The sequence below is a fragment of the Hippichthys cyanospilos genome, chromosome 15 (assembly GCF_059441005.1).
Source record: "Hippichthys cyanospilos isolate Australia breed blue-spotted pipefish chromosome 15, RoL_Hcya_1.0, whole genome shotgun sequence".
In the NCBI taxonomy this organism is placed as follows: domain Eukaryota; kingdom Metazoa; phylum Chordata; class Actinopteri; order Syngnathiformes; family Syngnathidae; genus Hippichthys; species Hippichthys cyanospilos.
The window spans coordinates 2,571,715-2,598,838 of record NC_142383.1 but is presented as its reverse complement, the minus strand read 5'-3'; the positions used below and the strand labels follow the sequence as shown (position 1 = coordinate 2,598,838).

General features: G+C 39.3%; 2 protein-coding genes across 4 annotated transcripts in view; one reads left to right on the top strand and one right to left on the bottom strand.

Moving 5' to 3' along the window:
• The window catches only part of nrg1 (neuregulin 1), a 43,777-nt gene that overhangs the window by 14,142 nt on the left and 2,511 nt on the right, over positions 1 to 27,124 (top strand). The window contains exons 3-7 of one of the 3 annotated variants that reach the window (XM_088435821.1): positions 3,784 to 3,922; positions 13,917 to 13,975; positions 16,126 to 16,225; positions 16,412 to 16,538; positions 16,635 to 16,750. In XM_088435821.1, the coding sequence (XP_088291947.1) occupies positions 3,784 to 3,922; positions 13,917 to 13,975; positions 16,126 to 16,225; positions 16,412 to 16,538; positions 16,635 to 16,750 (541 nt within the window). Of the gene's footprint in view, positions 1 to 3,783; positions 3,923 to 13,142; positions 13,211 to 13,916; positions 13,976 to 16,122; positions 16,226 to 16,411; positions 16,539 to 16,634; positions 16,751 to 27,124 lie in introns of all 3 variants that reach the window. The other 2 variants (XM_088435820.1, XM_088435819.1) reach the window with 2 other exon arrangements.
• The window catches only part of pdzph1 (PDZ and pleckstrin homology domains 1), a 45,116-nt gene continuing 34,356 nt past the window's right edge, over positions 16,365 to 27,124 (bottom strand). Inside the window, exon 13 of the mRNA XM_088435813.1 lies at positions 16,365 to 16,451. Coding sequence (XP_088291939.1) covers positions 16,403 to 16,451 — 49 coding nt within the window. The 3' untranslated portion in view covers positions 16,365 to 16,402. The remainder of the gene's footprint in view (positions 16,452 to 27,124) is intronic.

The window sequence follows — 27,124 nt, the reverse complement described above, 5'->3', positions numbered from 1 at the left end:
TTATCAAAAAGAAAAAAAAACAAATCTAATGAAGTTTCAACAACTATTAATTATTTTGTAAAGCATTTATACGGGATACAACTTAGTCTAAAACAGAAAATAAAATTAACCAAGTGAATCAAAGTGCCTTGAAAAAAAAAATACTACAACTACACTTCACATTACAAATACAAAGCCTATTTCCTGGGGTCATCCCCGCCCCCCCCTGGCATCACTCCGTGCCCCCCCAGGGGGACCCGCCCCACTATTTGAGACGCACTGCTGCAGTACCACAGACATGGTGTTTGCTATAAGTGTAAGGACTAAAATAGAAAAAAAATACTATGAGTGCAGACTGAAGTAAACCAGCATCTGACGAATGACGGACCAGAAAAAAAAGTCAAATGATGCCCTCAAGTGATGGCGGAAGGTTAGGCAGAAATACACCAACTGCTTGAAAAATGCCGAACCGAAGATGACAGAAAGTGGGCGGGGCTCTGACAAATGTCGGATCAGCAAAAAAAAATGTAAATTGCCCACCTCTGGTTATCTGTCTGATTTGGGGGAAAAAAAAAAAAAAAGTCTTGTCTCTTTCTCATGTTCTAGTATCTCATCTTAGAAATGGAAAAAAATCTAGTCAAGTCACACACTTGCCATTATCAAAAATGTACCTGTATGAGAAATATATCCAATAATGTTTCAAAATTACATATGCGGTGTAAAAATGAAGTTAAATGTTTAAAACTTGACAATAAAATTGATTTTGAGGAGCATTAAAAAAAAAAAAACCCTCATTACAATTTACAATTTAACCCTGTTATTGATGGTTTCAATACAAATTTAGCACAATATGCAATATGACGCCACTTACCCCAATAAAATCCGCTATCGACCATCATTTTATCAATGGATCACATATATAAATCAAAGCTGGCTGAAAATATATGCAAATAAACTAAATGGGGTGGCTGGCTTTCTGCTTCAGCATCATCGCCCAAACGTGCCAATAGAGTGAATTAAGCTGTGGCAGACTGTAAATCCATCAATTCTCTGAAGCATTTATCTTCACTAGGGTCACTATCAAGCTGGAGCACGACTGTGTGTGTGTACTGCACACACACACATACATATAAATATACAGTATATAGTATGTAAAGCTGGGCTCATGTCGTGGAGTTTGGTTTTGAGTTGAGTGACGAAAATATGGATTTCTACTACTGTAAATCAACCTCGTTTTGGTCTCCACTTTAATTTCCTAGCGGCCTAACCCTAACCCTGAGTACAGTTGAAAGAGGTATGTGCCAAAACTTTAAATGCATTTTTCTCAAAACTAAGGATTCCCACTTGACAACATTCAAACTGCTGTAACTTCATCAATTGTTTAAGCTACCTTTGTACAGCATATTGGACATCAAATCAAAGGGAATTGAGTGGAGAATTTGAATACATTAGATCTACTGTATATCTATTCCAATTTTCTGAGCCATAAGCCTGATTTTGTATAGAAAATATCATATACCTGTACCATATTTTTTGGACTATAAATTGCAGCATATATAAGGCGCAGCAGCCAAAATTGAGCAAAAATGTTTTATTTTCTTTTTGTCACAGGTAAGCCACACCAGACTTTAAGCCGCAGGTTATAACATCAGATATTTACACAAAAAGATGGTGTATGGAAGTTTTTTTAAAATTCATTTTTATGCAAAATTTTCTTTTCAGTTGTTTGATTGTTGCAACATCTTATCATCAATGGACGGAACATTCTTACATGTTTAACACCAACATATTTGTAGAAAATGGATGGATGTATATTATTAACATAACACCGACAGAATACTGCAGAGTGAAAGAGCTATTCAAACTCAATGCTTTGTTAGCGTCTTTTTCTATCTCCCTTTGTTTAATTCATTGATTATTTTAGTGAAAATGTCAAAATTACGTCAAAAACATTTATTCACACTCTTACTCAATTTATACATCGTGTTTTTAGAGCTATATTTTCAAACCTCTTTTTTGAGCACAGACATTGATTGACATCTTTTCAGTTGTATTCATTTCTATCCTGGTGGTTAACACAAAAAAACTGCAGATAAAATACACTGGACTATAAACCAAATAAGGACTCAAATTATGAGACAAAAGTTGCAGCTTATAGTGTAAAAAATACAGTATATAAAGATATGCCATTTTTAAGAACTAATGCAAAAAAATAGTTTTTTCATATAGCAAAATGTGAAGTACTAAGTATTTGTAATGGCCCTTGGTGCAGTCCAAGATATTAATCCGCATCGACTGCATCTGACTGATCAAATTTAGAGAACTCAAAATTCCATATGACAAATACATGTCTTTGCGAAATGCATATTGCTCGGGCAATTTTTGAAAAGACGATTTTTTTCAATGGTTTGTGCAACACTATTTTTAATATGACTTTAATGTAAATTTAAGATGTAAAACTACATATTGAGAAATTGTAAGTAATATTTCTATTATATGATATCATAATGCAGGGCCTACATGTGCAGTTATTAAGTGAGTGTGACAATTGTCACTAAAAGCAATAGAGAGTTGCTGTAATTAATTTAGTGTGAAATGTATTATTTATTAAGACTATTCTGGGGAATCGTTCTGTGTGTTGAAACGATGTCAAGTAGGGTTCAGCATTCAAAATACATTTGCTTGCATGGAGTTAAGAATTTGAAGTACGTGTGCACATTTTGTACGGGGGGGATCACTGAATAAAATATCGCTGGTGAGCAAATAACATTTCATTCAAGGTTCAAAAATAGTTTCCCATGTAATTTTGAGCAATCTTTGGATAGGTTGGGGAATCTGTGTCTTGTGCTTCCCAACAAACATGCCACGTCATATTTTCACTGTTGCAAGAGTTTGCCATAATTGTCATCACGAACTTGAAGGCAATCCATCTAATAGAAAAGCAGAATGGCTTGAATGAGTCATCATTTTTTTCAAGGTTATGTGAGAAAGTTACCTTCACGCCTCAACCAGCTCCTGGCAAAGGAAGAGATGGTAGAGTAGGGATGCCCTCCTGTGGCTCTTTTTTGTCATTGCGTTGGATGAGGGCGCATTCATTAAACATATTACAGTATTGACACATTTTTCCCACAAAATGCCATGCCTTAATTCTCATTAATTATATTTTGTTCATTTTCAGTGGCTCTATCAAGCCTATTCTCCATGGGTGTGGAATTCTCAAAATATGCATGTTTTTGAAAGACTTGTTAAATATGTGGGAGGATGCAAGTGCAAAATTTGCTGCACTGCATCATGTTTCATCCTCAACATGACTTGAGAGCAGCACGAGCCACTGCAGCAAACATCTTATCTCTCCCCCTGTCCCTGTCCCAAGAATTGGACCGTTAGAAAATTTAAGACAGCATCCTGTTGGTCAGCTTCCACAATAGTTTCATATTTGGACCCAGCAGCAAATATAATAATTGCCAGTGGAATTGGAATTCTTTTTAGGACCCTAAGAGCAGACACAGCTGCTCTATTTTGATGTGCAGCACGTTGGATGTTACTTGAATGGCGAAGCACTGAAAAACATGATCACTTCTGAGTGTCTATACAGGATTAGAAGTCATTAGCAGTTTTTCCTTTGAGTGTAAATTGATACTGTAGTGTATTATTGAAAATTAATGAAAACGTCATTTTTGTGTCACGCATGCCTGCACCAATGTCCACTCGTGTCTTTTACTGAAAGCTGAGTGTCTCACAAAGACATTAAAGAAGTGCAGTACAAGTTATAATTTATTTTATTTTTATGGGTGTCTCCTGCAGCTTCCACCAGCACCACCACTACAGCCAAGACCTCCAGTCATGTGACGCGCTGTAGTGATAGCCAGAAGAACTATTGTGTCAATGGAGGAGAGTGCTTTACCCTTGAAATCATGCCTGGCAGCACAAAGTTTTTGTGCAGGTAAGGACATGGAACTTACTAAACGTGCCTTTCTTACGTGTTTTTGAGCGTGAGTTTGCTGTTTTCATGTTTTCCTCTGTCAAGCTACTCTGAAAATTATTTACCTTCGAGTGGCGCTTGGTATGCCCATATTCCCTAGTAAGGGTAGTTTAGGCTAGGCTACCTTCATATTTCTTGATTTATCTACAGCTTCGTTTCCATACATATATATATATATATATATACATATATATATATATATATACATATATATATATATATATATATATATATATATATATATATATATATATATATATATATATATATACTTATAAAATTATTCTCCATATTCTGTTCTTTTCGTGTCATATTATATCCATTTGGTTACGCTCTGTCTCGTGTTGTAGTTTAAAGTTGTCGTTTTCAGCCAATTAGAATTCAGCTAACTTGTGTCACCAGGCTGTATGGAATCTGCCTGCTCCCAGAGGCGCTAGGGCATTTGCGGGCTTCTGCGCAAGCGCAGATGGATATGTGAACGGCCCATTATAACTTAATAGACAGCTGTAATGGCCAATCGAGTTTTAAGATCGCGTCCTCGCGTTGAACATAACGTGTGTGGATGCTCAATGCAAGAAGGTGGTGCAATGCTCAACAAGCAAGCTATGCAGTGTTGGCTTTGCCTGATTGCTTTAGAGGCGTAGCGTAGCTTATATCCTGTCCTAACTTGGTCATATTTCTGACTGGGCTACCAGGGGCGTGAGCTAACCCTGCTAAATAGGTCTGCTGAGAATGCCTTTTGCAAAGGATCGATTTGATGTTTGGAGCTGCACTGGATTTGCAAACTTCCAATTGTTTAACCAAGGCAGCAATGAGACACCAACGCACGGCTGGACACACGTGCTACACAGCTTTTAAAAACATCTTGGGACACCAGAGTGAATATACAATATTGTACGTAAGTTGTACATTAGTTTTGACAGCATCACGTATAATGACAAGTTTTAATGGGTGATGGGGGTTTATTGACATTTAAAAGCGCTGGAAAATTGTCTATGTATCCCAGTAATGCGTACGTGTGCGCATGAGGGCTATTCATTCAAGAGTCTGACATCACAGAAGGCGTACATGTGAGTCACGGCCCGCCACTGTGTATGTATATATATATATATATATATATATATATATATATATATATATATATATATATATATATATATATATATATATATATATATATATATATATATACAGTATGTGTGTGTGGGGGGGGGGGGGGGGGGGGGGTGCCCAAACTTTACTTTTAAACTCTGATACAGGTGGGTGCAACAATATAAGAATATAAATGGAAAGTCAATTTATTTCAAGCCTTTATTTGTGTCAGTTTTGATGATTATGGCAGAGACATTGAAAAAAGCACATTTTCTCACCCATTTGATTTGGCCAACAAAAAGGGATTTCATCAAATACTTTGGTCTTCTGAAAAGTGTACCAAAGTATTTTTATGACCTCAAGGCTGTTGGGCCTTTTTTTTTGTATTAATGACAACATCCAGGCAGTGTGGCATGAAGGTGATGAGCCTTTGGTACTGTTCAGTTGTTTGAGGAGCCCAAATTGTTTTCCTATTCCTAAAAAACATGATCTTAATTTTGAAAGTGTCCATCATAGCTAATATTTACTAATTTTGTTATTCTTTATGGATTTTTTTTAATGAAAAATCATTCATGACAAAAGCTGAATTTGAAAAGCAAGCAAAGAAATGTCTTAATAGTCTACTGTATATAACAGTTAACGTATGTATGCTGCATCTGAATATGCTATAAGCTAAATATTAGCTGGGTATACTGTATTTGGGTATATGTGGGTATGTTGCCTCACTGTTTTTGTTGAAAATTCCCCATTACTGCTACAACTACAGTATGCAGACATTAGTTTAATCAGTGCTCTTCTCAATCTATGGCGCCATACGGTCCTCTCACGCTGCAACAGTTTTAGTTCAAGTTTATCGGCAAGCTGGGACTGTTAATGGTCCTAGGAGAATCATTATATTATTATCTCATAATCTGAAAATGCCACAATCCTACATGTTTTCATTGCTTTTGTCTTAAACACACCTGATTCAAATTATTATCTCATCAGCAAGCTTGAAAATTATCCTGATCAGTTCAATGAGGTGTGTTTAAGAGCAAAAACATGCAGGATTGCGGGCCTCGGGGACTGGAGTTTGAGACCTATGGTTTAGAGGGTTTCATGTTTATGTTAGGTACATTAGATGTTTTTGAAGATGATGAAGGGCTAATTTGGGGTCTTTTGGCTTGAAATACAACAACTCAAAATTGGTGCCATGTTATCGTTGCTGTACCCCATGACTACTTGGCCTAGGTTTTTGAGAAAGCACCTCTTCTTTTTTTGTACAGTTGTTCTTGAGCTCTGTCTTTTTCTCAAGACTAGTGATGGAGAAATCAAAGCTTTTTGATCCACGAATCAGTCTGAAGCAATTGTGTTGAAATAGATCAGTATGGCGAAGCATTCCCATGAATTCGTGTTGAGTATCATGACACTGCTTTCTGAAACACTGCATCCAAATGGGACAATTGTGTCGAAATGGGTCAGAGTTTCAAAGCATTTGACAAAATTCACTATGGTGACATATTTTGGATAAAATCATATTGCATTTCCATTTGACATTTGGACAATGTATCATAAAAATGTAAGACACTATTGTATTATTCTTACAAAACAAAAAAGTGAAATGCTTGTGCAACAAGATACTGTGATGGTAGTTATATAAAATTGCAATTGCTTGGCAACCAGTTCAGGGTGTACCCCATCTGAAGTAAGCTGGGATAGGCCCCAGCAAGCCTGCAACCCTTGAGACGATAAGAGGCGATAGAAAATGGATCGATAAATCAATCAATCAATCAATCAAATTTTATTTTTATAGCCCTAAATCACCGAAGTCTCAAAGGGCTTTACAGATGAAAAGAGGTCATGTAGAGACCTCTTTCGAGAAAAGAAGTCGTACAGAGACATCTTTTCAGTATAAGGTACACAACAGCATCCCCTGTCAAAGCTCCCAGAAGGGGAAGGAAAAACTCAAAAACCCCAATTTGGGGAAAATCAGAAACCTCCAGAAGGGACCACAGGTGGGAGGAGCCCCCTTCCAGGCCCACAGGTTGAAGTGGATGCTGCATGTAGCAAACACAGAAACAATATAAATTACAGAAAACATGTTGTGCTATATAGTGCAGTGATGTCTTGACAGCAGGCAAAGCCATTGGGCAGGAACCATCCCACATTCCAGCCAGGTGGACCGCAGACGGCCGAACTCCTAACCCGTGATGGTCGACCAGCGTAGGACCCAATGGAGGCGGTCAAGTCAACCCTCACCATCTAGCTAGCCCCCTCTCCCGGCCGGAAGAGGGGGGCAGGAAAAAAGAAGAAAGAAGAAAGCTACAGACAGGCTCAATTAACTAAATGCTTTTGAATATAAATGTGTTTTTAGTTGGGATTTAAAGATTTCTACTGAGGTGGTTGCGCGAACTTCCATAGGTAGGGCATTCCATAGTACTGGCGCGCGAATGGAAAATGCCCTTGATCCCGCAGACTTCTTTTTAGCCCGTGGGGTCGATAGCAAACCGGCATTTTGTGATCGAAGTTGTCGGGACGGAACATATGGTGATACTAAATCGACGAGATAGGAAGGAGCTAAACCGTGTGAAATTTTATAAGTAATTAACAGCACCTTAAAATCACATCTCACGTGTATTGGAAGCCAATGCAGGTCAGCTAGAATCGGAGTAATATGATCGAACGTTCCTTGTCAATAGTCTCGCTGCTGCATTCTGTACACACTGCAGGCTTTTAATGTAGGACATGGGAAGTCCAGAAAACAAAATGTTACAATAGTCTAGGCGCGACGTAACAAATGCATGAATTAATGTTTCTGCATCGCTAAGAGAAAGAATAGGGCGAATTTTAGATATCTTGTGGAGGTGAAAAAACGCCGTTCTTGTCATGTTATTAATATGTGTTCGAAAGGAGAGAGTTGAGTCAAATATCACGCCGAGATTTTTTGTAGAACTACTTTGGGAAATAATACAGTTTTCTAAGTTCAGCGTGGTATTTTTGAGCAAGTGCTGATGATGAGCAGGGCCAATAAATAACATCTCAGTTTTATTAGGGTTGAGAAGCAGAAAATTGGAAGACATCCATAGTTTAATATCGGCAAGGCAAGCCTCCAGTTTACTGCACTTGCACAGATCCGTTATTTCTAAGGGCATATAGAGTTGGGTATCATCAGCATAGCAATGAAAACTAATAGCATGTTTGCGTATAATATCGCCGAGAGGAATCATGTAGATGTTGAACAGTAAAGGACCAAGTACTGACCCCTGCGGGACACCACATGAGACGGAGAAAGATTCAGAGATTGCATTGCCATAAGAGACACTATGCGTCCTTCCCAGGATGTAAGATCTGAACCAAGAAAGTGCTGATCCCGATATACCAACATATGATCTAAGACGTTCTATAAGAATATGATGATCAAAAGTGTCAAATGCGGCACTAAGATCAAGCAGTAATAATATTGATGAGATGTTGGAATCCAAGGCTAAGAGAAGATCATTCGTCACTTTTACTAGGGCTGTCTCAGTTGAGTGGTTAGCCCTAAAACCTGACTGAAGGAGTTCAAATCTATTGTTGTCTATCATAAAATCGCTAAGCTGTTGTGCGATAACTTTCTCAAGAATTTTGGCGATAAACGGAAGGTGTGACACTGGCCTATAGTTAAAGAGATTTTCAGGATCTAGGTGAGGTTTCTTAAGTAATGGTTGAATGACGGCCGTCTTAAAAGCTTCAGGTACAATGCCAGAGGAGAGTGACAGGTTGATAATATTCAAGACAGATGACCCTAAGACCGGTAATAAATCTTTCACGAGTTTGCCTGGAAGTGGGTCAAGCATGCAGGACGTCAGCTTTGCTTCATTAACCAGGTGTGTAAGACACTCCAGGGATACTAAATCAAACTGGGACAGGGTAACCAGACTTTCTTGAACCTGATTATCCGAACTAGCATCAACAATCACAGCCGAGGGGGTAAGTGTGCTGCCTTTTTTATTTCGTCCCTTGTTAGCTGAATCCGCTGAGTAAAGAATTGCATGAAATCGTGTGCTGAATGAAGGGAACTATGATTAACCTGCTGCTGTTGTGTTAGCTGTGCTACCGTCTCAAATAAATATTTTGGGTTGTTTTTGTTAAAACTAATCATTTTGGAAAAGTAATTTGTTTTTGCTAACCTAAGAGCCTCTTTATATTTCAGCAAGCTATCGCACCAGGCCTGACGGAAAACCTCGAGTTTAGTTGTTCGCCATTTACGCTCAAGTTGTCTACTTAACAATTTACACGTACGCGTTTCATCCGTAAACCACGGAGTGTGCCGCTTCGGACGAGTTTTAAGTTTCAGCGGCGCAACAGTGTTTAGGGAATCTAAAAGAACCGTATTAAAATCATTCGCGAGCTTATCGACTGAACCAGTGAAAGACGGAAAGGCAGCTGTTGCAGAAGGCAGTAATTCAGAAAGTGCAGCAGTGGTTGAAGAGGTAATATCACAGCTCTTAAAGCCTTGGTTGTGGACAATAAGACCACACTGAGCTAGGACTTCAAATGTTATAAAATAATGATCAGACATAACGTTAGTATGCGGCAGAATTGTGACATTTGAGGCAGTTAGGCCGTGGGTTAACACTAAGTCTAAGATTTTACCATTCTGGTGTGTTGCTGCTTTTATTATTTGTGTAAAACCAAATGCATCGATTATTGCTTGAAAAGCTACAGTAAGTGGCTCCAATGGGGAGTTCATATAAATATTGAAGTCACCCATAATTAATATATTATCTGTGTGAGTTATTAAGTCAGCCATAAGTTCAGGGAATTCATCTAAGAATCCAGAGTATGGACCGGGAGGACGGTAAATAACTACCACATAGAATGGTGGTGAGGAGCTCGATCGCATAACGAGAGCCTCAAATGTCTTGAAGGTGTGACTAGTGCTCGTGCTAAGCCTAAAATAAGATTCTGAAATTAGGGCGACACCCCCCCCTTTTTTTACAAGGACGGGCAACATGTGAGCCCACAAAGTTTGCGGGTGAGGCCTCATTTAATGATAAGAATTCATTTGGTTTTAGCCAGGTTTCGCAGAGACCAAGCACGTTAAGATTTTGATCTGTAATAAGATCATTTACAAGAAGGGCTTTTGAGGGGAGTGACCTAATATTTATGAAGCCAAATTTAAACTGGGAAATTTTTCCTGGACTACTCTGAGTCCTCATGTTGGTAGTACTAATACCAACAAGATTTTTATGGCTGGGGCTTGCTCTCTATTTTGAGTAATTAAAACCTCATCGCAATGTTAGTAAAGTAGGAATTTGATTGTTGACGGCTACAGCGTGCATATAAATTTTATATTCCGCCTAGGTACTTTGTCACTAGTCTTACTGATTAAAGAGGCAGGGCTACTGTATTATCAACACCACCTCAGCAGGAATCTTATCATTAGGGCATTCAGCATTAGGTATTGAAACAGTGTGTGGATTGCAGTGACCTAGACTAAATTTGCTATGTGTGTTGTAGCAGTCCAGCCTAGTGCCGGTTAACTCTAGCCTTAACGACTCCACACCCGTTCTAGCAGGCTCGCTACTTGTCTGCAACCCGACATGCTCTAATGTGAGACGTCATGGAAGGCTAACAGTATGTTTCTAGAAAGAGTGATGGCGCCTTCCCAGTTAGGGTGAAGGCCATCCATCCTCAGCGGGTCAGGCCGGCCCCAGAAAGCGGGCCAATTATCTACAAACTGGAAACCCTGCTCTCTACAGAAACTAGCCATCCACCGGTTAAGCGAGAATAATCTGCTAAACCTCTCATCATTGCCTCTCGCAGGCAGAGGGCCAGAGACAATAACATCAATGGATGAATAGTTATATAAAATGGTTGAAACACATGGGTATTTGTGTCTTTTACATATTTTTGTTCAAAAATAAAATCATTTCTGCAGCATTTGGTTCCTATTTTTCCAATGACCTCTCCAGGTTTGGAGATGACCTTATCGCATGGCATCGGAGTTGCAGGAAACATTTTAGGTAGCTCACATGTATGTATGTATGTATGTATGTATGTATGTATGTATGTATGTATATATGTATGTATGTATGTATGTATGTATGTATGTGTGTGTGTGTGTGTGTGTGTGTGTGTGTGTGTGTGTGTGTGTGTGTGTGTGTGTGTATGTATGTATGTATGTATGTATGTACAGTATGTACAGTATATATCATATGTACTGTACAGTATGTAAGTATGTACAGTGTACGCATGTATATACTGTATGTACCAGTGGCGGGCAGTGACTTTCACACGTACGCCTTCTGTGACATCAGACTCTCGAATAAATAGCCCCCATGTGCACACATACGCATTACACAGGCTATTTTCCAGAGCTTTTAAACGTCAATAAACCCGCATCAGCCATTAAAACTTGTCATTGTACGTGATGCTGTCAAAAAAAAAATTAAAATAAATATCCCCCGAAATTTTATGAAGTGAGCATCCACTCACGTTCAAGCGTTCAATGTGAGGCCTCTAGATGGCGATCAATGACTTGATTGGCTACTACTGCTATTAAGTTAGATGGGTCGTTCACATATCCATCTACACTTCCGCAGAAGCCCATGCCGTGTTGATGCGAATGCCCTGGCTTCTGGCTAAGGCAGGTTACATACAGCGACACAAGTTAGCTGAATTCTAATCGGCTAAAAACCTCAACTTAAAACTACAACACCAGAAGGAGCGTAACCAAATAGATATAATATGACACGAAAAGAACAGCACATGGAGAATAATTTTATAAATTAAAAAATAAATATAATATATATATTTAATAAAAATGAATTTGAAATAAAATTGACTTTCATTATAGTTATTATTATTATTATAGATTATTATGATAATGATGTCAGGTTATGTTAGGCCAGCAGAGAAGACCTTGCTGGCCCTGACGGCTCACCACTGGTATCTACAGTACAGTATGTACAGTAGGTATGTCTAGTATGTAGTGCACATGTATGTACTAATGTAGGTACTGTATGTATGTACAGTATGCATGTGTATGGATGAATAGATGGATAGATACCAATATATAGTGTATGAATGAACAAGCTACCTGGCGTGGACACGTCGACGGTCACAGGCCGCACGCGTGGGACGTAACAACTCCTCCTTTCTGCGGTCATGAGACCTTCCAACCGTTACAAAGCGGGATCGGAACGATGTATCGTGATACTTTCCCCGCGAGCGCTCGGCAGGTGTTGAGCGTCTGCTTCAGTGTGACGTCAGTCAATGTTGCGCCAAATACAATGGGTCATTGGAACGTTTTGTGATACTTCTGCCGCGAGCGCTCGTCACTTGAGTTGAGCATCTGCTTCGAGCGTAACATCACTACTCAAGACCACTTTTTGAGGGTTTCAGTATCTTATGGAATTGGAGTTTTTTTTATGCTGTCTTGTCATGGTCTTAGACAGGGTAGATTCAAGATTTTTGATCAAGACTGGTCAAAACCAGGCCAATATACAGTAACTGTGATCAATGAGAAATGCAGAGTGCAGGTTCTGCGCTACCTCTGTAAAACAATTATAAAAAAAAAAACATACTTAAATTTGAGATTTGCTTCATTGTACTATGTCAAAAGTGGTATATATTTTTGCTACAAATACAACGACAAAAATATCTGCTCATGTTGTTTACTTTTTCTTTTAAATAAAATATATAGTCTTGGTCTTGTCTCTGTTCTGACTCCCAAATGTCTTGGTCTTGATCCTGTCCCTCATCATGGTTTTGGTTGGTGGGGTCTTGATTACAACACTACTCAGTACTCAGGTTGTGTGTCATGATGTAACACAGCTGGTGAATATTGCTGTTTGTGCTGTCAGACCACTTGGGCTTCAGTTGTTTAGTTTGCACTACAAAGTAAGATCATTTGTGTGATCCTACTTCAACCATTTTACCATACATCTACTGCCACATTGAGTCAGTACTTGACATTTGAAAAATCCATCATTCCAAAGTTTTACTCCCATTATCAGTATTTTGTTCAGTCCTCGTGCCCTTTTTTTGGGGGGGTCCATCTTGTTTGTCCTGTGTGTAACATGTCAGTACTGTTATTCTCTTGTCCTTTCTACCCATTGACCAGGTGCTTGACCGGATTCACTGGGCACCGATGTGAACAAGCTGTGCTTAAGAAAGTCTCAAACCCAAAACGTATGTGACCACTGTATTCAGTCCCACATGTCATTACTGGTGTTTCACCCTCATTTGAAGTTAACAAGCTCATCTTTCTTTAATGGACAATGATGAGTGAATTTGACCATAAGAAAGCCATGATCCAAGTTCTGTGATCTGGTTTTGACGGTGGACCAATATCCCCTCTGAGAGCAATGACGCACTGAAACTTGCATGGACCTTCCACTTCATCACATCCCATTCTGGTATCTGCCACTGAAATGACGTGTCTTTTTTACAATCAACCCACTACTAATTTTTTCATTCAGCTCAACACCTGCGTGTAGGCTAACGCATGCACGTATAATGCAATCTTGTGATTTCTAACACTAGGACTCAAGTGACTACAGGGGGCTGAGGCTCCTCCTGTGGTCTTTGTGAGTCCTATGGATCTGGGCTTGTGTATTTCTTGGGTTGGGCTTCACAAAAACCGTCATTTGGGAATTAGTGTACAGAATTTTGCAGAAAATGGTCAACTCAAGTGGCTTCCTATTTACATGCATATTTCAGTCATCTCCAAAATCCTAGGGATTTTTCATTGGACTCAAATTTATGAATCCTAATTAAGACGTTTGTCTGGATAGCCCTGCCTGCCAACACCAATGATGACTATTGTGGGTTCTTCTTTATATTTATAAACTAAACGCCTGTCTATTCTTGTCTGTCTCTCTTTTCTCTTGATCAGGTGTCCAAATGAATTTACTGGTGATCGCTGCCAAAACTATGTAATGGCCAGCTTTTACAGTATGTCTATTTCCTCTTGTCTCTATTTATTTATTTTTTTTTAATGGTCCAAGTTTCTTTAGCTGTACTTGTGTTGTGTCTCCTTTCAAGTATGTGTTTGACCATCCAACTGTGATTTGGCAGATATGAGTTTTGCATGTTGAAGTTTGCTTCTGTATGTTAAAGCCACATGCTACATTAGGTTAAGTCAGTGCTTCTCAGTTATATTTTACAAAGTCCCCCCAGGAAACAGAACCCCCCCCCCCCCCCCCCCCCCCCAGCTCCCCCAACACACACACACACTCATCGTGCCAAGTATAAATAAAATTAGTATCTATAAAATTGTATGATTATACCTCAAACTGTAAAATTTTTAACCTTAACGAAAACAAAAAAACAATACTACGTTTTACAGAGTTTGTACTGCTTACAGCACAGGTGTCAAACCCGAGGCTCGGGGGCCAGATCTGGCCCGCCACATTATTTTATCTGGCCTGCAAATTATTGATTTCTGGCTAAAATACCAAATTTTACCAAAGACTTGGGCGGGAAACACCAACCATATTTTGTTCCAAATCTCACTTTTGAACAGTTTTTACCGACCTCTGATTTTAAAACTACATAAGTGTGTGACAAACTTTAGAATTTATTTGACTTCACAGTCATTTCGGCCCTCTGACAGACGCTGTAACTACAATGTGGCTCAAATTAAAAATGAGTTTGACACCCCTGTTCCAAAGTAATTAGTTACATTATAATATTACTGTCTTTGAAATGTAAGGCATTACACTACTTTTGCATGACATTTATATTACTCTCACCAACATGCCTTTAAAATGTAGCTCATTACATTCATTACACATCCAGTGGAATGACCTTAAACTAAACTTAAGTAAACTTATACGCTCAAAATTATACTCCAGGGTACTCAGTTTGACTCATTTATTAACTGCAGTCTTTTGGCATATACACACACATTCATTAATTTGGTGGAATACAGATGCTGCACTAGTTTGAGTATTTGTGGACAAAATTAGGGGTGTATCCTATACACAGATGTGTCTTATATTTGAGGAATTATGGTACTTAAAAACGTTTTCCCACAAATGTGATTGTTGGTGTTAAAATTTGTGGGGACTACACTGTAACCATTTTAATCTGAAGAGGTGTCAGTATATGAAGATGCTAATTCTCAAAACTGGTACCTTGATCTGTATATTCCAACTTCAATTATGTTAGCTGTGTAATAACATATTTTTTCATCAGCCATTAACCTTTTTTATTGAATGACCAATGTTTATTAATGTATAACTTTGTATTTAAAATTATTGATCAGAAAATCCATTTGACCTGAACCCTCTGCCACTTGACTGCTATGCCAGAACGTATTGGCATCGAATTCATGGATGTGGACCATAACTTCTTGCTTAAATAGAATGACAACTTAAACCCTTAGTTAATTTAAGTTCGTCAAAGAAAGGGATCATACATCCAGGAGCAGTAATAAATATGGCTCCTTTGACATTCAACCTATGAAAACTAAATTACGATTGCGAGTTTCAATAACTTCCCTTACACAGCACACACACACACACACACACACAAACAACTTTTTGTATACCAAATGAGGCGTTTTCGAAAATGTCAGGCACACATATACTACTCACAATAAATTCAGGATATTATTATTTGTGGAGGCACATTGTTCACAGTGAGACCTTTTCGTGGAAAACACAAAATGTGGTGGGTCTAGCACCCAATACATTTGCCTCCCTATTCCAAAAATTTCTGAAGTGAAGTAAATAGTGTATGTATGAGTCTCTCACAATATCCCTCATGCATTGTGAACAGTGTATTTGTCTAAATTCCGCTTGAAAGGTTATTGGGACTTTATCTGATATTCTGTGTTCACGTCATTTCACTTTTTCTTCCAACGTGTTCTGTTTTAATTTTTATTCAGCATGATTCAATCATGATGCCCCGCTGTCCTGCTGCTTTCTTTCATTCTTTCTTTCTTTTTTCAACCTCCATGTTCCTTATTTTGCACCTCCTAAGTTTTGCAGCTCTAGTTCACAATTAGTACAAAACAGTTTAAATATTTGTTGGGTTTGTGAATTTGTGTGTGTCTCAGACATGAACTTTACAAAATGTACTGTCCTCTTTTTCAGAAGCTGAGGAACTGTATCAGAAACGTATTTTAACAATAACAGGAATCTGCATTGCACTCCTTGTCGTTGGCATCATGTGTGTGGTGGCCTACTGCAAAACAAAGTACTGTACTGTATGCTACATCTTTATGTCTGATGTTGTCAAACTATGTTGTGGTGTGAATTTCCAAGCGTGTTGTCCGCTGCTAGTCAAACCATAAGAACTCTAGTGAATTTAAGGGTAACTGAATGTATTCTAGTACATGTGCTCGATGTAGCCTCAGATTGGAGTATGTTTCTTCTATATCAGGAAGCAGAGGAAGAAGCTCCATGACCGTCTCAGGCAGAACCTGAGAACAAAGAGGAAAAAGTTGGCAAAATCAGCCAGCCGACGTGAGGTTTCCAGTTTGCCTCTACAGGATATGCAGCAGATCAAAGTACGTTTGAACTAAATGACATATGCAAATGTACCGAACGCAATACTGTGGGGATACTAAACACTTTCCATCTTTTTAAATTTGTTTTAATAACAGTGTAATGGGACAGCAGTCCAAAATGCAGCTGAAAAAGAGACAGAGATGACATTCTCCACAAGCAAATATGCCTTATCAACACAGCCTACCACACTCACCAACATCTCCAGCCAAAGGTAAAGAGACCCTTCAAACAAAATGTCTGTACTGGCACATCATGTGGAGGTTGCCTTCGTTATGTATTTTATACCGTCATGGGCAGTAATTCTTGGAATCACAATTGCTACTTCATTTCAGTGTGGTGGCCAGCTTCATAGCTAATATTATTGGTTCATACTCATCCTTATTTCACAAAAGAATTCAATTACACATTTTATTCCTCAGGTAAAATTGTTCTATTTGAATTTTCTTTTCATAAATTACACCAAAAAACATTTTCTACACATGTAGCCAAAGGAGTAGTTAAAATGATGGTGCATCTTAAATGTGTACCTTTGGGTACTTTAAGGTTTTTAGATTACAATTGGGATTTGACTGACTGACATTCTTTGGTGAAAATGCAGTCATTTTATGTCACACGTGATATGAATTTTGGGTGGACGGAGATGAATTTACAGCATTGTCGCCCGACTGTGGCACTGGCTCCCTACGACAGTGTCCCGCAACCACCGGCCTTACAACGGACAGAGGGACAATCACTACCAACCTAAACAAGAAATAAAATAGTGTAACAAAGGGGTTCTCAAACTTTTTGGAGTCAGGGACCCCCTTTTTGAAAGCAAAATTTCCAAGGCATTTTCCATTGCAAATGTTTGCGGAAACAAAACAAAAAATCACTTAAGTCAAACATACTGTAAGTGCCCTTTCATATAAGTGCCATTTCATATAAAATAAAATGACACAAATATATATATATATATATATATATATATATATATATTTTTTTTTTAATAATAACCCAAATTATCTCACAGATCCCCTGCAGTCAGGCCATGGGCCCCTGGAGGTCCGCGGACCCTACTTTGAGAATCACTGGTCTAACAGATGTTTGCCGTTACACCAAATATCAGTCAGACAATGAACCAGTCTGTGGCAGGAAAAAAAAAAAAGTTCGTCCCACACACACACTTGCACGCACAAACCCATTCAACAGCAAGCTGCATTCTTGCTAAAACTACAACTTGTGATTTAAATGAACGTACAAATAAATGTGTTTTTATTTTCCGCACCCCTAGTAAGGATGAAGGGTTTGGTAAATAAACATTTACGTTCACAAATGAACACGACAAAGGATTAGTACAGCTGTTTTTTTTCCCCACCTTTTCTGAAAACTACATTGGGTGCTCAATGTTCCACACCAGAGGGAAAGCAACTTTTGTTCATGGATGCAACGTTAGTTTGAATGGGTCTAGGTACTCAGTACTCTTTTTGTACAAACATAGTACGAACAGTGAGTTGCATTTTTTGAGTACAGCGCACACGTGCAGCTTGCGCACTACAGTCTCTCAGAAAGACCTTACTTTGCAAGCCTACGCCAAGCGAGCGAACAAAAATACGCTATTGGCTTCATGCAAATTAGCATAGATTCTTCAAAATTTGGACAAATAAATGTTAAAACTGGTTAGTTACCCCGGGCTTCTGCGTACACAAACAAGCAAGCTACAGCCATGGGTGGGCAGGGCTCCTACTAATGACGACTGAAACAAGCGCTGCACAGTATGGACCCCGAAGCGAAAATCCAACACTTTCCACACATTTTCTACATCAAAACTTTTGCGAGCACGCAAAAAGACATTTTGAGCGCAGGAAATAAAACTGAGCGAGCGAAACCAGATTTTGAGCACAGGAAAAAAAAAACTATTGAACGCGTAATGATAAGAGTTTGAGTGACCGCCGATAGATTTAGAACACAGAAAAAGAAGTTCCTTGCTCAAAATTCCTCTTTGCTCGCTCACGATAGCCCTCTCTCGCTCAACATCTCGCTCTTGCTCACGATACTCCTCCCTCCCTCGCTCAACATCGCGTTTGCTCAACATCGAGCGCTCGCTCGCTCAAGTCGTCCTCTGCATGCGCTCAGTTCTGCACACACGTTTGGTATCCAATTAGATTGCTTGTTGTGCTCACACCCGGAACGAGCAAACAAGAGTGCATCACATCGACTTGAGCGTAACGTGTGTGCAGAACTGAGCGCACGCAGAGGACGACTTGAGCGAGCGAGAGCTCGATGTTGAGTAAGGGAAGGAGGGAGGAGTATCGCGAGTGAGAGCGAGATGTTGAGTGAGAGAGGGCTATCGCGAGCGAACAAAAAGGAATTTTTGTCACAGTCAACTCATCATCTTTGTTAGTAAGAAGGACCATACCTTGCGTCCATGTATCGACTATCAAGGCCTAAATGACATAACAGTCAAACATCAATATCCCCTTCCTCCCATGACCTCCAGTTTCGAGCTCCTTAAGGGTGCTTCTTACTTTACTAAGATGGACTAGCGCAATGCCTACCATTTAGTGAGAATCAGGGAAGGAGATGAATGGAAGACGGCTCTCAACACTCATCTGGGACATTATGAAGACCTCGTAATGCCTTTTGGCCTCACAAATGCCCAGGTAGTCTTCAAAGGCTTTGGTGAATGATGTCCTGCACGATATGCTTGACTGGTATATCTTTGTCTACCTTAATGATATCCTGGTGTTCCCCCGGACTTTGGAGGAGCACGTCCTCCACATCCGCTCTGTACTGCAACGGCTGCTAGAAAACTCCCTGTATGTCAAGGCTGAGAAATGCGACTTCCATTCACCCTCCGTCTCCTTCCTGGGCTACATAATTTCCAAAGACTGCATTAGCATGGACCCTGCAAAAGTCTCTGCAGTGGCCGATACCTGAAAATCGGAAGCAGTTGCAGCGCTTTCTAGGATTCTCCAACTTTTACAGACGCTTTATCTGGAACTAGAGTACGGTGGCCCGACCACTCACAACCCTCACCAATGTTAAGACCAGATTCTTGTGGACATCGTCTGCGGATGAGGTATTCCGGACCCTTTAAAGAACGCTTCACCTCAGCCCCCATTCACCAGATGCCTGACCCAGAGCAACAGTTTAGACTCGAGGTGGATGCGTCTGATGTCGCTGTAGGGGCGGTGTTGTCTCAGCAGTCTTTGAAAGATAGCAAACTTCATCCGTGTGCCTTTTTCTCCTGTTGCCTCTCTCCCGCCGAAAGGAATTATGATGTAAGCAACCGTGAACTGCTGGTAGTGATGGCTTTGGAGGAGTGGTGACACTGGCTGTCCCTTTCTTGGTGTGGACCGATCATAAGAATCTTGAGTACATCTGATCGGCTAAGAGGCTGAATGCCCGCCAAGCTCGTTGGGCACTGTTCTTCACCCGGTTTCACTTTACCCTCTCCTACTGCCCTGGATCCCGGAACATAAAGCCGGGCGCCCTCTCGAGGCAGTTTGACCATGAGGACAGCTTGAGCAAGGATGCTGAGCCTATCCTGCCTCCCCTATGCATTGTCAGAATGTTAACCTGGGAGGTTGAGGAGAGGGTAAAGGCCGCAGCCAGAGGGCAGCCCATCCCCAGTGCCTGCCCAGCTAACTGCCTGTTGGTCTCTGAAGCCCTTCGCTCTGAAGCTCTCCAGTGGGCACACTCTTCGAAGCTGACCTGCCATCCAGAAGTCCAGGGTACGATTGATGTAATGAAATGACGGTTTTGTGGGCTACGTTGGAAAAGGATGTGCAGGAGTTCATCAAGGCCTGCCCTGTCTGCAGCCAACACAAACTTACCAATCAGCCTCCTGCCGGCCTGCTACACCCACTTCCAGTTCCGCACCGACCCTGGTCTCATATATCCCTGGATTTCATTACTGGTCTGCCCCAATCCCTCAATGGCACTGACCTGTCTGTCAGAGAAATCTCAGAAAAGAAGACTAGGACAAGCCTAGCTGCTTAAACAGCAAAAAGAGTAACTCAGACCAGCCAAGATTGACTTTTCCCTGCGCCGGCGTAGAAAAGTCAATCTTGGCTGGTCTGAGTTACTCTTTTTGCTGTTTAAGCAGCTAGGCTTGTCCTAGTCTTCTTTTCTGAGATTTCTCTGACACTGTCTCTGCGTGCTTTTGGGTCCTCTCTATTTCTCCCATGACAATTTTGAACGAGCAACTTCTTTTTCTGTGTTCAAAATCTATCTGCGCGCGCTCAAACTCTTATCATTACGCGCTCAATAGTTTTTTTCCTGCGCTCAAAATCTGTTTTTGCTCGCTCAGTTTTATTTTCTGCACTCAAAATGTTTTTTTTTTGCACGCTCGCAATTGCAATACAATCGTAAACATTTGTTCTGTTTGTTCTTACATTATTTTAAACAGATAAAAACCTGCATTTCCTTAAGCAAAAATAAACAACAAAATTCTATGTCAACGCATGTTTATTTTTGAGACATGCAAAAAAAAAATAAATAAAAGACTTGCTGAATGACCATCATTTTGTTGGATGGGATCCATAAAAAAATATAACTCCAGTGACAGACAACAAAAACAAAGTGCAATAATTCAGTCGCAGTAATTCCTGGTGTTTTGAACACAAGAGGTAGATAATTTAAGTGCAATCTTTCAATGTAAATATCTTACAAACTAAAAATTATATGCAGCAGTTCTAGATAAAAGATAACATAAAAGAGAACAATTAAATCCTTAACTCACCATACTCGTCTCTGTGTACTTCAGAGCTGTTCGGAATGTCTTATCGAGTTGTCCATCTTTCTCGAAAAATCCGAACATGCTCCAAACTTTTGACTTTTGTTTTCTTGGTGCGTTGAAAATAGGTCGCTGTGAATCACCACTTCCGCCAGGCAAACTGGCGCTGGCGTTGGTGCTCGTGATGTCAATCCATTGGTTTAGCATGCCCCCGCTACTACGTTTAGCTTTGGGCTGTGAAAAGAATGCCACAGCTCACGTATATATATATATATATATATATATATATATATATATATATATATATATATATATATATATATATATATATATATGTTTCCCTATAAGTTACGCATGATGAGATTTAACCTATTATGTCCAATTATTTTGCTTGCACTGAGAGCATGGTAGTGCAGTCATACTCATTTCATACCACATGAAAACGCAGTCAATACCAGAGATGGCTAAAACCATCGTTACATCTGCTACATCTTGACAGGTACCCACCATTAGGCGAGTGCTTGTGCATTTCCGGCTTTAGCAAAGCCTTGAGAAAAATATGTGGATCCAGTTCTAACTGAAGCGAGTTGATCCGGTCCAGTACCAACAGTCCATCCCAGTCTGTGTATTCGTTTGAGGACTCCCATCATGTAGCACCCCCTGAAACTGTGGAAGTGTTCACTCAAATGTGGGCATCCCTTACATACTGGTCGATGTGCCTAGTTCTAATCAATACATTTTTTTACATTTTGCAACATAAATGTATGATGGACATCACACGCTCAAAGTATCCCTGTGAAGCCATTATAACAAAAAACACTCTTAGACACCACGGGAATAAAATGCATTTGCATTGCATGAAAGAAACTATTTACGTACACTATTCTCATTTTTTGAACGCTCAAGCAACTGGTGGCCTCAACAGTATATCGCCACACAGTCCCAAGGCATCTTTAAATTTTGCTGGATAGCAAAAGTTAAGAGTAGTGACGAGGACAATCAACCACAGTATAATGGATGACTGTTGCCCAGGGCACCCGAGAACTGACTTCATCGCCGAAGATTACCATAGACTGCCAAAGAAATGCATTTTCACCGCTAAATGTGTTGCTATGCGTTTAATGAAAAACCTGGATTGGTTGTGTTTAAATAACTGACGAAAGTCTACTTAAAAATAGTTTTAGCCATTAGTATGACTCGAAATAACATGGATGGCCAAGTCAACCTCACATCAGGTCTTTGATATCTGTGTAGCAATTCTTTTATGTCTGTCAGCCAGTCCACACCTCAAAATGGGGCACGTGCCCCAGTAAAAGGCTCTGATGATGCCACTGATCACCACCCCTATGACAGGGACCCAGTCAGTCCAGACCCGTCAGCCTGTATTTTTGATTTCCTGCTTCGATATTTCTTGAAAAGGAGTGCATATCCCCCAAATGTCAGCATGGGGCAATTTAAAAAAAAAAAAAAATGTTATTTTAAAGGAGCTGTCTGAGAACTGTCTACATATAAACGTCCCCCTCCCTGTTTTCACAGCTGGAGTAATGACTGGAGCAACAGTGTTTTGTCTGACACTGAATCTGTCTCCATGATGTCATTGACGGAGAATAGCCAGCATGGTTCACAAGCCCGTAGGGGTCGGCTGTATGCCACTGGGGGCACCAAAGACCTAAGTGCTCATTCAAAGAAGAGCAGAGACATATCAACCCCAACAGGGATGTGCCTTAAAGTATGAGGTAACTGATTAATTTCAACTTTGCGTCACAGAGAGCTAGTCAACAAAAACTACAGTATAAAGACAATTTTCATTCAAAGCATCCCAAAATAAAAAAAAATAAAAAAAACAGACAATATTAGAATCTTAGCAGCACATTGGACGACTGGTTTGCACTTCCAACTCACAGTGCAAAGATTAGGGTTCAAATCTGGGATCAAGGTGTTCTGGCATCTTTGGCAACTGTGATGTCGTCGCACTCGTGGCTAACAACAAGTGGGCTTGTCAGTGGACTATCCGAAGACAAGGTTTATTTTCGGGGTTTAGCCATAGCTAGCCAGCTAACTGTTAGTCACAACTGCATTGGATAACTGATGATGCTAACAAAAGTGTATATTGGTGAAGAGAAACTCATGCGCAACCCCAAAGCAGCACCATGTTAGGCACACCGAAAATAACAGGGAAACTGAAATGTTAAAAAATGGTGTAATGCTATAGGCGCAATTTAACACTATTTTTGTGGTCAGTGCTAGTCTAGCACAAAATGTAGTCTAACTGCATATGGGTCTATTTTTCTTTCTTCTGGTATATTCGTGAACTGGCACAGTTACAGTGGGTGTTTATATGTTTTTGTAGGTGAGAACACAGCCCTCATTATTTCAGGCAAATCGAAGCAGCCCCTCTTATTCCCTTATTCCGTTATATACCATATTTTACGCACTATAAGGCGCACCGGATTATAAGGCGCAACCTCAATTTATGACAATTTTTAAAAGGTTTTCCATATATTAGGCGCACCGGATTATAAGACGCACCCTCAATTAATGACATATTTTAAAACTTTTTCTATCACAATATAGTAATACTGAAATTAATAACAATAATAACTCAAATAAAATAGCATAATAACTCAGTGTCAATATGACCAACCTTGTTCAACTGTAAACACACAAAAGAAACAGTAAAGATTACTTTATCAGTTCATTCCCCATCTACAAACCCCAATCTCAATATTGATCCATATATAAGGCACACCTGATTATAAGGCGCACCATCAGCTTTTTTAAAAAAAAATAAGGCTTTTAGGTGTGCCTAATAGTGCGGAAAATACGGTAATTTGTACTTATACTGGCTTTTTCGTAGTAATAGCTATGGGTCTTCATTATTAAATTGAATATTTGCAGAGACATAGCTCGCACATGGATTTTTTTGCAAACGTATCTGTATAACTATTCTTCATTGATGAGCTCAGCGACACTACAGCTATGGCTATATTGATTGTCACTTCTGTCCTCTGCTCATTAAACGCAACTAAAACTGTTTATTTACTCTCTCAATTGGTCCTCACATTCAGCATGGACAGGAATACTGCCATGGTCTGTTTCTCTTGCTTGCGCTCTCTCTCACAGGCAACTGAGTCCTCCCTCATGTATGTGCTGTGTTAGTATTTATCTGTGGACAAGTGTTTATAACAATTTCTTCTTGAGAGCAGGTCCGACTCTTTATGTTGATTATTTTTGTGGACAAATATTTATTAATAATTTATTTAATGATTTCTTTTTGTCAACAGATCTCTACTGTAAGCTCTAAAGAGGACACTTTATGTTTTATATTTTTCCGCAGACAAATAATTATTTAGAATTTCTTTTTGAGAACAGGTCTGACACTACGTGTTGATTATTTTTTTGTTGTTAAATATTAATATTCAGTTAATGACTTATTTTTGTGAACATAGCTCTACTGTAATCACAAAAGAGGAGGATTTATGTTTAGTATTTATCTGTGGACAAGTATTTGTTTATAACAATTTCTTTTTGACAGCAGGTCCGGCATTTTATATTGATTATTTTTGTGGACAAATAATTATTAATAATTAATTTAATGATTTATTTTTGTGAACAGATCTCTACTGTATTCTCTAAAGTGGACACTTTGTTTAATATTTTTCCACGGACAAATAATTATTTATAATTTCTTTTTGAGAACAGGTCTGACATTTTATATTGATTACTTTTTGTGGACAAATATTTATTAATAATGAAGTTGTTTTTTTTTTTATAACAGATGTCTTCTATGAGCCATAAAAGAAACGTTATGTTGATTATTTTTTGTAGCCCAATAAAAATGATGTTTAAAAGGTTCTAAGGTTTAATAAACACTGATTGCATGTTTTAAGTCTTTTTTTTTTTAACCAAAAATGTTTTGCACTGGTTAAAGGGATCTTGGCTGAAAACTTATTTCACTGAAAAAAGGTTGAGAACCATTGCTCTAAGTGATGCTGTGAATGGGACTCTCCTGTACTTGTGTTAACTAATCCAAAACACAGTCAGCTTTTTGACTTGGCTGGAATTGGCTCAGAAAATGGATGAATAGATTTCAAAGTTAACTGCAAATTGGACAAATATACTGTAGTTGTATTTCCTTCTTGATGGCAGTCATTAGGACATCAAAACATTATATAATATACATTTATGAATATGGTGTGTATGTTTTCATTAGATTGTCTGCCATCTGGTCCACTATCGTGTGTGCATATGTTTTGGTGGGTCCTGGGTGTGCCTAAGCAGGGTTTTCCACAGGCCGTCATTCAACCAAGAACTACCACTGCTTTGACCAATTAATATAGGAAAATAAGACAAATACTGTATAATCTTTTTTAGGGGGTTGGCAATTGAGGGCTGAGTTTCTGTGTGTTTTTATTGACCACTCCTTTGTAACATGAGCATCTGTTTAACTCAGCTTTCAAACTCATTTTATCTCAGGGGCTCTCGACTCTCAAGTAGGCCTGACTGGTAAAATCACTATTGAACTCAAAAACGAGTAGTGTCAATTATACGAAAATTTCTGCTATGCATGCCAGCCTGGTCTCAATAACCAGCTAATAACATGAGTGAACTGTAAATATCCATCCATCCATTATCTATAGTCGTTTATACTCACTAGGATCGCTGGCTTGCTGTTGCCTACCCTAGCTGACTTTGCGCACTAGATGGGGACACCCTGAACTGATTGCCAGCCAATTGCAGGGCACACTGAGATGAACAACTATCCACGCGCCCAATTATACCTAAGGACAATTTAATATGTTCAATACACCTGACATGAATGTTTTTGAAGTGTAGGAGGAAGCCGGAGTGCCCGGAGAGAGCCCACGTGGGCTTGGGAAAAACATGCAAAAAACACACAGGAAGGCCAGACCCAGCTGGATTTGAAGTCGAGTCCCTTACCTCTGAGGCGGGCGTGCTAACCAGTGCGCCACAAGGCCGCCCCAGTTGTAAATACATTATTGAAAAAAAAATGTAAAAAAAAAAATAAAATAAAATAAGTAAAATAATTTCCTTTTTGGTCCCCTATTCAAACCAATATAACTTTTTTTTGCCATCAAAAACATAGTATACGCATACACAATACATAATAATAATAGTAACACAAATATCCACAGGAAAAAAATACCCCAATCAAATTATGTGGTTGCACAACTTCTTTTCAAGGTGTATAGTGAAGTGCAAAGAATTAAACAGAATAAAATGGTGCTGTAGTGTCTCATTTTGGAGACTGGTTGGCAATCCACGTAATAACATATATGATGCAAGAAGTTGAAAACTCTCAAAGAAAAAGTCATGGTGTCACGTCTAATAGGAAAGTACTGTGTGCTAATGGCTGAGCTGTAAATAAAACAACGTTAAAAAAAATACAAGACTGATCGGTTATTATACAAAACAGATCAAGGCTGAATGTCTGTGAATGGCCCAGATGGCAACTCCTGCTCATTGTGTATATCTTTGAGCAATCAAAGGATTTTATCTGTGTTGAGCATGGGGAAGCTAGATTCTAATGTTAATGTGAATGCTAGTAAAGTGTTCCACTTTCTGTCACTCAAGCAATCCGCAAACTATTCAGCACGAGGGTGGTGACTGGCCAGATCCGCTTGTAAGCCTTAGCACCAAAGCATTGCTTGTAAAAGTTAGTATTTGTGTATATTATGGACAGTGGACTAATGGGTTCAGTTTTATTCAATTGCTTCAAGAAATAATCCCGCGGGCTGGATCCAACGCATGGGCTGTACATTTAACACCCCTGTTATAACAACGTATCTTAATGCCAGTGTTTACTCATGTATTTTACATACTTTATGTAAAGCTCTTGTGTGTGTG